We start from the raw sequence: 10,054 nt of genomic DNA on the forward strand, positions 1-10,054 counted from the left end.
CAAGTTGCATGTTCGGATCTCCAAGTGCAGCGATTCTGGCACCAAATTAGGTAAAGCTGCCTTCAGCAACAGGTTGGCACAAAGCAGCCGACGCCACTACAATCCGAAGAACACTACTCGAACGCTTTGATCAAGTAGGTTAACACAGAGGCACATGGTGCTGCATGATTAACACTGAACGCTTGAGCATGTGAGTGCACAGTAAATTGGAGGTGAGCGCCGACATGGGCAAACACTCTGTTGAATTGCTATAATGATACATGAATTCCACTCCTCCGGAAAGGAGAAAGGGAAGCCCAAAAAAAAAGGAGAAATTGCCATGTGCCTGCACAAACGGCCGAACACCTGACGTGCTCTGCCTCTCTTCCCTGCACCAACCATCTTGCGCACCCCGGCCAAGCGCAGCTGCCACGATGCCGCCACCGAGCGCCTGTACGTAGTCACCACCCGGTCCGTGCGCTCCAGCGGCCACTGGTGCACCCACCAATCCAGCGGTCAACCCGGCCATCCAGCTCCACACTCCACACCAACCCAACCCCCACACCCACCCTGACCCTGCCCAGCTGCGCTCCCTATTTAACCCGTCTTCTCCCTCCGTTCATCTCCAAGAAGAGCCTCGCCTTCTTCTGCAGTTTGAGCTCCTCTTCAGCGCCACCGATCAATCCATCACCACTCCCAGAGTTCATCCAGATACGCACACACCCGCCCGGCTTCTAGCTTACTAGCTTGCTTTAGCACTTCTTTGCATATCTCGATGGAGTGCGAGAACGGGCACGTTGCCGCCAACGGCGATGGCCTGTGCGTGGCACAGCCGGCGCGGGCCGACCCGCTCAACTGGGGGAAGGCGGCGGAGGAGCTGTCCGGTAGCCATTTGGATGCAGTGAAGCGGATGGTCGAGGAGTACCGTAAGCCGGTGGTGACCATGGAGGGCGCCAGCCTGACCATTGCCATGGTCGCCGCGGTGGCTGCCGGCAGCGACACCAGGGTGGAGCTCGACGAGTCCGCCCGCGGCCGCGTCAAGGAGAGCAGCGACTGGGTCATGAACAGCATGATGAACGGCACCGACAGCTACGGTGTCACCACCGGCTTCGGCGCCACCTCTCACCGGAGGACCAAGGAGGGCGGCGCTCTCCAGAGGGAGCTCATTAGGTACGAATTAAACCGCGAACAAGTTATATTTCACATGTTGAATTGTTGATCATCTCTGTCTGTGAGTTATGGAAGTCTTATTTTTTCGTGTGTTGCTTGTCTGTTCAGATTTCTTAACGCTGGAGCCTTCGGCAATGGCAACGACGGCCACGTTCTGCCTGCTGCGGCGACGAGGGCAGCCATGCTCGTGCGTGTCAACACCCTGCTTCAGGGATATTCCGGCATCCGCTTCGAGATCCTCGAGACGATCGCCACGCTCCTCAACGCCAACGTGACACCATGCCTACCGCTTAGGGGCACCATCACCGCGTCTGGTGACCTCGTCCCGCTTTCCTATATTGCGGGACTGGTAACCGGCCGCCCAAACTCCATGGCCACGGCTCCGGATGGCACCAAGGTTAACGCGGCGGAGGCATTTAAGATTGCTGGCATCCAGCATGGCTTCTTCGAGCTGCAGCCCAAGGAAGGCCTTGCTATGGTGAACGGCACGGCAGTGGGCTCGGGGCTTGCATCCATGGTCCTTTTCGAGGCTAACATCCTTAGTCTTCTCGCCGAGGTCCTGTCAGCTGTCTTCTGTGAGGTTATGAACGGCAAGCCAGAGTACACCGACCACTTGACCCATAAGTTGAAGCACCACCCTGGGCAGATCGAGGCTGCCGCCATCATGGAGCACATACTCGAAGGCAGCTCCTACATGATGCTTGCTAAGAAGCTCGGCGAGCTCGACCCATTGATGAAGCCAAAGCAAGATAGGTATGCACTCCGTACGTCACCGCAGTGGCTTGGTCCTCAGATTGAGGTCATCCGTGCTGCCACCAAGTCGATTGAGCGAGAGATCAACTCCGTCAACGACAACCCACTCATCGACGTCTCCCGTGGCAAGGCTATCCATGGTGGAAACTTCCAGGGTACACCAATCGGTGTGTCGATGGACAATACCAGGCTTGCCATTGCTGCGATTGGCAAGCTTATGTTTGCCCAATTCTCGGAGTTGGTGAACGACTTCTACAACAACGGTCTTCCTTCCAACCTCTCCGGTGGGCGCAACCCAAGCTTGGACTATGGCTTCAAGGGTGCCGAAATTGCCATGGCCTCGTACTGCTCCGAGCTCCAGTTCTTGGGCAACCCTGTGACCAACCATGTCCAGAGCGCAGAGCAGCACAACCAAGATGTCAACTCTCTTGGCCTCATCTCCTCAAGGAAGACTGCCGAGGCCATTGACATATTGAAGCTCATGTCCTCGACATTCTTGGTCGCGTTGTGCCAGGCTATTGACCTCCGCCACCTTGAGGAGAATGTCAAGAACGCCGTGAAGAGTTGTGTGAAGACTGTGGCTAGGAAGACACTGAGCACCAACAACAATGGTCATCTCCACAATGCGCGCTTCTGTGAGAAGGACTTGCTGCTCACAATCGACCGTGAGGCGGTGTTTGCTTACGCAGATGACCCCTGCAGCGCCAACTATCCACTGATGCAGAAGATGCGTGCAGTTCTTGTGGAGCATGCCTTGGCCAATGGTGAGGCTGAGCGTGATGTGGAGACATCAGTGTTTGCTAAACTTGCCATATTTGAACAGGAGCTCCGTGCAGTGCTTCCAAAGGAGGTCGAGGCTGCCCGAAGTGCCGTGGAGAATGGTACTGCTACACAACAAAACCGTATCGCTGAATGTCGATCATACCCTCTCTACCGGTTCGTGCGCAAGGAGCTTGGAACTGTGTACTTGACCGGGGAGAAGACTAGGTCTCCCGGTGAAGAGGTGGACAAGGTGTTCGTTGCTATGAACCAGGGCAAGCACATTGACGCACTACTTGAGTGTCTCAAGGGGTGGAACGGTGAGCCCCTACCTATCTGCTGAGGATCGAGTACTTGAAGAGAAGATAGTGTGCTTCAAAGTCGAGAAGGCTTCAGATGTTCTTAGCTGATAAGTGATAATACTGTTTTTTATTGGATTTCTTTAGAAGTCGATGTTTTGTAATGTTCTTACAGAGCTGCCAGATTGTTGCCAAAAATTGCAATTGCATGCTTTGGTAGTGATAGGTAGCCAGTAGAACCACTGTGATGTAAGTTAAAAGGGTACAATGTGTGATAAATATTCATGATAAATTTACTTGTCCCTTTTTTTAGATCAATGGTCTAGTGGTTCTTGAGACAACTTCAAATAGTGCAAACAATCTATTGTGCTTTCTTAATTGCAAAGAATCTATTGTTGGCTTGTTATATGGTATGTGGAAACGACGCATCGACATAGACCGCAAACGAGAAAGTTAAAATAGTTCCTACATAGTCACTAGTCAGTTGTATGTCTATAGTGGCTAGTTCCATCAACACGATGTGATGGCTTCTCTTCTTAGTCTTGTATCCACGTGTTGCTATTTACCAATTTGAGTCTACGATGTTCTCCGACTTCACTTGGCGATACAAACATATTTTAGATAACTAAAGATTTTTATTTTTTGTAACTAATGGCGGTTGTAGGATTGAACTAATCGAGAAGCTTGCATGGTTTACCACTGTATCACTTGAACTAGTCGAGTCATCTTTCTTCACGTGTCACACTCTCACCAACCCATTGAGGGAATGCATGTCTAGTGAGGGTTGGGCGCCTAGCTGGGTTGAAGCTTAGGGTTGGTGAAATTTTTCAGCCGATTTGGATGGCGAACTGATAATAGGCTAGGTGTATAGGCATTGTAGTCTGCTCTGTATCGCCGGATGTGACATTTTTTTATGTTTTCTTTTGTTTTGCACTATAATTATGGGCCTCTTGTGACCATAAGACTTTGCTACTTTATTTTTAATAAGATGGCTTCGTGCATCGATTGATGCAAAGGCCGGAGGTTTTGCCTCCTTTTTTAAAAAAAACATGTATTTAGACCTTGGACATATGCAAGTAATTCTCAGTCAACAAAATGATCTCTGATAATAAGGGGAGTTGTTGGCAATCATTGACAATGTCAAACATCAACGTGCTGGTCAAACAAGTCAAATATAAACAGAGTTGGAAACTATGCATGCTCGTATGCTGAATATTTCTTGAGTTGGCTTTGGCTTTATGCTCTCGACTGGTGTAAATAGTACCTCAGTTAGCCGGAAAGGTTCCCCTCCTTGGGAAGAAACAACATGGACATGTTGAATGGCTTTCGTAACAGAGACGTGTAACTCTAAAGGCAACAAGTTGTATGTGCGTGAAAAAGGCCACTCGGTAAGGGCAGCTCTAAGGGCATGTATAATACATAGTCTCAGGGTGATGCTTCGCATGTCATGTAGGTTCGGATATCAGATAAACATGTTCGGATAGGAAAACGGGATCTTTTCAGGAGGCGGATGCTTGAAGACAAAAAGTGTTGTCCGGTGTCAAAAAGTGAAAAGGTTGGAGTGAAATGTAGAGATGCATGTGTACTAGAGTCTTTATTTTTTATCTCTTAATGAGGCCCATTAATGATAGCTTGCATTGGGGAGAAAAAAATGTAGATGCCTCAAACTATTTTTTGTCATGGGGTATCAGTATCCATATGCCATAATTGTATGTGCCCTAACTGATCCCAAAAATAAAAGGGGATCCGGTGGAGTAAACCCTTAGAGCATCTACAACTGGACTGGACAAATCCGCCCCCCTATACATCCGCGGACGCGTCTGGGCACGCCCAAACGCGTTCGGACGGACCCTCATATTTCACTCCGGTATCCACATCTCTCAAATCCGGACTCTCAAATCTATACAAATCCATGCAGGTCGATCATACAAGTCATTGTCGCACGTAAATAACAAATGTTGGTACCAAACATAAATATTGTTTACATAAAATTTATTTTAAGTGCACAACTCTCCACAAGATCATTTAGTAGCTGCGCATGCACCTAATGATCTCGAAGATTTTGATGCATCTGCAGAAAGTTCATAACATGAGCTGCATCTTGATCTTCCAGAATTTCAACTTGTTCTCTAGGTGCTTCAAAATCATTGGTTTGGCCTACACCATCACCCTCATCCTCGACAATCATATTGTGCAAAAGTACAGAACATGTCTAAGCCGCCACAAAGTTTTCGATTCCCACATCATTGGAGCCCCACGAACAATTCCCCAACGAGCTTGAAGCACACCAAATGCGCTCTCCACATCCCTCCTAGCCGCTTCCTGCATTGTTGCAAAGTGACTCTGTTTATTGCCATGCGGTTCGGATGTGGTCTTCACAAACGCCGCCCATTGAGGATAGATGCCATCGGCAAGATAGTATCCCATGTTGTAGTCTCGATTGTTGATGGTGTAGTTGCACAACAGTGATTCCCCATTGCAAAGCATCCTGAATACCGGAGATCGTTGAAGCACATTGATGTCGTTGTGAGAACCCGACATTCCATAGAAAGCATGCCAAATTAAGTCATGTGATGCCACCGCTTCTAGTATGATAGTGGCCTCTTTGGTGTGACCTTAATACATTGTCCGCAAACCTTTGGGGGCAGTTTTTCTATTGCCAATGCATGCAATCAATTGATCTGAGCATTCCTGGAAACCCCATAGCCTATCCAAGAGGCAACAACTTCTCTGTGTCCTGCGCATTTGGTTCTCTGAGATACTCAGGTCCAAACTGAAGGAAATATGCCCTAGAGGCAATAATAAAGTTATTATTTATTTCCTTATAATCATGATAAATGTTTATTATTCATGCTAGAATTGTATTAACCGGAAACATAATACATGTGTGAATACATAGACAAACAAAGTGTCACTAGTATGCCTCTACTTGACTAGCTCGTTAATCAAAGATGGTTATGTTTCCTAACCATGAACAATGAGTTTTATTTGATTAACGGGATCACATCATTAAGAGAATGATCTGATTGACATGACCCATTCCATTAGCTTAGCACCCGATCGTTTAGTATGTTGCTATTGCTTTCTTCATGACTTATACATGTTCCTATAACTATGAGATTATGCAACTCCCGTTTACCAGAGGAACACTTTGGGTACTACCAAACATCACAACGTAACTGGGTGATTATAAAGGAGTACTACAGGTGTCTCCAAAGGTACATGTTGGGTTGGCGTATTTCGAGATTAGGTTTTGTCACTCCGATTGTCGGAGAGGTATCTCTGGGCCCTCTCGGTAATGCACATCACTTAAGCCTTGCAAGCATTGCAACTAAATGAGTTAGTTGCGGGATGATGTATTACAGAACGAGTAAAGAGACTTGCCGGCAACGAGATTGAACTAGGTATTGGAATACCGACGATCGAATCTCGGGCAAGTAACATACCGATGACAAAGGGAACGACGTATGTTGTTATGCGGTCTGACCGATAAAGATCTTCATAGAATATGTAGGAGCCAATATGGGCATCCAGGTCCCGCTATTGGTTATTGACTGGAGACATGTCTCAGTCATGTCTACATTGTTCTCGAACCCGTAGGGTCCGCACGCTTAAGGTTACGATGACAGTTATATTATGAGTTTATGCATTTTGATGTACCGAAGGTTGTTCGGAGTCCCGGATGTGATCACAGACATGACGACGAGTCTCGAAATGGTCGAGACATAAAGATTGATATATTGGAAGCCTATGTTTGGATATCGGAAGTGTTCCGGGTGAAATCGGGATTTTACCGGAGTATCGGGAGGTTACCGGAACCCCCCGAGAGCTAAATGGGCCATGATGGGCCTTAGTGGAAAAGAGAAGAGGCAGCCCTACATGGGCCGCGCGCCCCTCCCCTCCCTTGGTCCGAATAGGACAAGGAGAGGGGGCCGACCCCTCTCTCTCTTTTCCCCCCCTCCGCGAATCCTATTCCAACTAGGATTGGGGGGGGGGGGAATCCTACTCCCAGAGGGAGTAGGACTCTCCTGGCGCGCCCTCCTTGGCCGGCCAGCCTCCCCCCTTTAGTCCTTTATATACAGAGGCAGGGGCACCCCAGAGACACACAAGTTGATCCACGTGATCTTTTCCTTAGCCGTGTGCGGCGCCCCCAGCCACCATAGTCCTCGATAATACTGTAGCGGAGTTTAGGCGAAGCCCTGCTGCTGTAGTGCGTCAAGATCGTCACCACGCCGTCGTGCTGACAGAACTCTTCCCCGACACTCTGCTGGATCAGAGTCCAGGGATTATCATCGAGCTGAACGTGTGCTAGAACTCAGAGGTGCCGTAGTTTCGGTGCTTGATCGGTCGGATCGTGAAGACGTACGACTACATCAACCAAACGCTTCCGTTGTCGATCTACTAGGTATGTAGATCACACTCCCCCCTCTCGTTGCTATGCATCACATGATCTTGCGTGTGTGTAGGAAAATTTTGAAATTACTACGTTCCCCATCAGTGGTATCAGAGCCTAGGTTTTATATGTTGATGTTATATGCACGAGTAGAACACAAGTGAGTTGTGGGCGATATAAGTCATACTGCCTACCAGCATGTCATACTTTGGTTCGGCGGTATTGTTGGATAAAGCGGCCCAGACCGACATTACGCGTACGCTTACGCGAGACCGGTTCTCCTGACGTGCTTTGCACAGAGGTGGCTTGTGGGTGACAGTTCCTCCAACTTTAGTTGAACCAAGTGTGGCTACGCCCGGTCCTTGCGAAGGTTAAAACGGAGTCAAATTGACAAACTATCGTTGTGGTTTGATGCGTAGGTGAGATTGCTTCTTACTTAAGCCCGTAGCAGCCACGTAAAACTTGCAACAACAAAGTAGAGGACGTCTAACTTGTTTTTGCAGGGCATGTTGTGATGTGATATGGTCAAGACATGATGCTGAATTTTATTGTATGAGATGATCATGTTTTGTTACCGAGTTATCGGCAACCGGCAGGAGCCATATGGTTGTCGCTTTATTGTATGCAATGCAATCGCGATGTAATGCTTTACTTTATCACTAAACGGTAGCGATAGTCGTAGAAGCACAAGCTTGGCGAGACGACAACGATGCTACGATGGAGATCAAGGTGTCACGCCGGTGACGATGGTGATCACGACGGTGCTTCGGAGATGGAGATCACAAGCACAAGATGATGATGGCCATATCATATCACTTATATTGATTGCATGTGATGTTTATCTTTTATGCATCTTATCTTGCTTTGATTGACGGTAGCATTATAAGATGATCTCTCACTAATTATCAAGAAGTGTTCTCCCTGAGTATGCACCGTTGCGAAAGTTCTTCGTGCTGAGACACCACGTGATGATCGGGTGTGATAGGTTCTACGTTCAAATACAACGGGTGCAAAACAGTTGCACACGCGAAATACTCAGGTTATACTTGACGAGCCAAGCATATACAGATATGGCCTCGGAACAAGGAGACCGAAAGGTCGAGCGTGAATCATATAGTAGATATGATCAACATAACGATGTTCACCATTGAAAACTACTCCATCTCACGTGAAGATCGGTTATGATTTAGTTGATTTGGATCACGTGATCACTTAGAAGATTAGAGGGATGTCTATCTAAGTGGGAGTTCTTTAAGTAATTTGATTAATTGAACTTAAATTTATCATGAACTTAGTACCTGATAGTATCTTGCTTATGTATGTTTGATTGTAGATAGATGGCTCGTGCTGTTGTTCCGTTGAATTTTAATGCGTTCCTTGAGAAAGCAAAGTTGAAAGATGATGGTAGCAATTACACGGACTGGGTCCGTAACTTGAGGATTATCCTCATTGCTGCACAGAAGAATTACGTCCTGGAAGCACCGCTGGGTGCCAGGCCTGCTGCAGGAGCAACGCCGGATGTTATGAACGTCTGGCAGAGCAAAGCTGATGACTACTCGATAGTTCAGTGTGTCATGCTTTACGGCTTAGAATCGGGACTTCAACGACGTTTTGAACGTCATGGAGCATATGAGATGTTCCAAGAGTTGAAGTTAATATTTCAAGCAAATGCCCGGATTGAGAGATATGAAGTCTCCAATAAGTTCTATAGCTGCAAGATGGAGGAGAACAGTTCTGTCAGTGAGCATATACTCAAAATGTCTGGGTATAATAATCACTTGATTCAATTGGGAGTTAATCTTCCAGATGATTGCGTCATTGACAGAATTCTCCAATCACTGCCACCAAGCTACAAGAGCTTCCGTGATGAACTATAATATGCAAGGGATGAATAAGACTATTCCCGAGCTCTTCGCAATGCTGAAAGCTGCGGAGGTAGAAATCAAGAAGGAGCATCAAGTGTTGATGGTCAACAAGACCACTAGTTTCAAGAAAAAGGGCAAAGGGAAGAAGAAGGGGAACTTCAAAAAGAACAGCAAGCAAGTTGCTGCTCAAGAGAAGAAACCCAAACCTGGACCTAAGCCTGAAACTGAGTGCTTCTACTGCAAGCAGACTGGTCACTGGAAGCGGAACTGCCTCAAGTATTTGGCGGATAAGAAGGATGGCAAGGTGAACAAAGGTATATGTGATATACATGTTATTGATGTGTACCTTACTAATGCTCGCAGTAGCACCTGGGTATTTGATACTGGTTCTGTTGCTAATATTTGCAACTCGAAACAGGGACTACGGATTAAGCGAAGATTGGCTAAGGACGAGGTGACGATGCGCGTGGGAAATGGTTCCAAAGTCGATGTGATCGCGTCGGCACGCTACCTCTACATCTACCTTCGGGATTAGTTATTAGAGAATAATTGTTATTTGGTGCCAGCGTTAAGTATGAACATTATATCTGGATCTTGTTTGATGCGAGACGGTTATTCATTTAAATCAGAGAATAATGGTTGTTCTATTTATATGAGTAATATCTTTTATGGTCATGCACCCTTGAAGAGTGGTCTATTCTTTTGAATCTCGATAGTAGTGATACACATATTCATAATGTTGAAGCCAAAAGATGCAGAGTTGATAATGATAGTGCAACTTATTTGTGGCACTGCCGTTTAGGTCATATCGGTGTAAAGCGCATGAAGAAACTCCA

General features: G+C 47.1%; 1 protein-coding gene across 1 annotated transcript; it reads left to right on the forward strand.

The window, feature by feature from the left end:
- The first annotated feature begins 595 nt into the window (after nucleotides 1-595).
- Nucleotides 596-3,252, forward strand: LOC125539132 (phenylalanine ammonia-lyase-like). Its single transcript, XM_048702500.1, has 2 exons — nucleotides 596-1,149; nucleotides 1,258-3,252. Exons 1-2 carry the CDS (start codon nucleotides 755-757, stop codon nucleotides 3,002-3,004), a joined length of 2,142 nt encoding a protein of 713 aa, XP_048558457.1. The 5' UTR covers nucleotides 596-754; the 3' UTR covers nucleotides 3,005-3,252.
- Nucleotides 3,253-10,054: the final 6,802 nt, after the last annotated feature.

This window comes from Triticum urartu, chromosome 2 (assembly GCF_003073215.2).
Source record: "Triticum urartu cultivar G1812 chromosome 2, Tu2.1, whole genome shotgun sequence".
Classification (NCBI taxonomy): domain Eukaryota; kingdom Viridiplantae; phylum Streptophyta; class Magnoliopsida; order Poales; family Poaceae; genus Triticum; species Triticum urartu.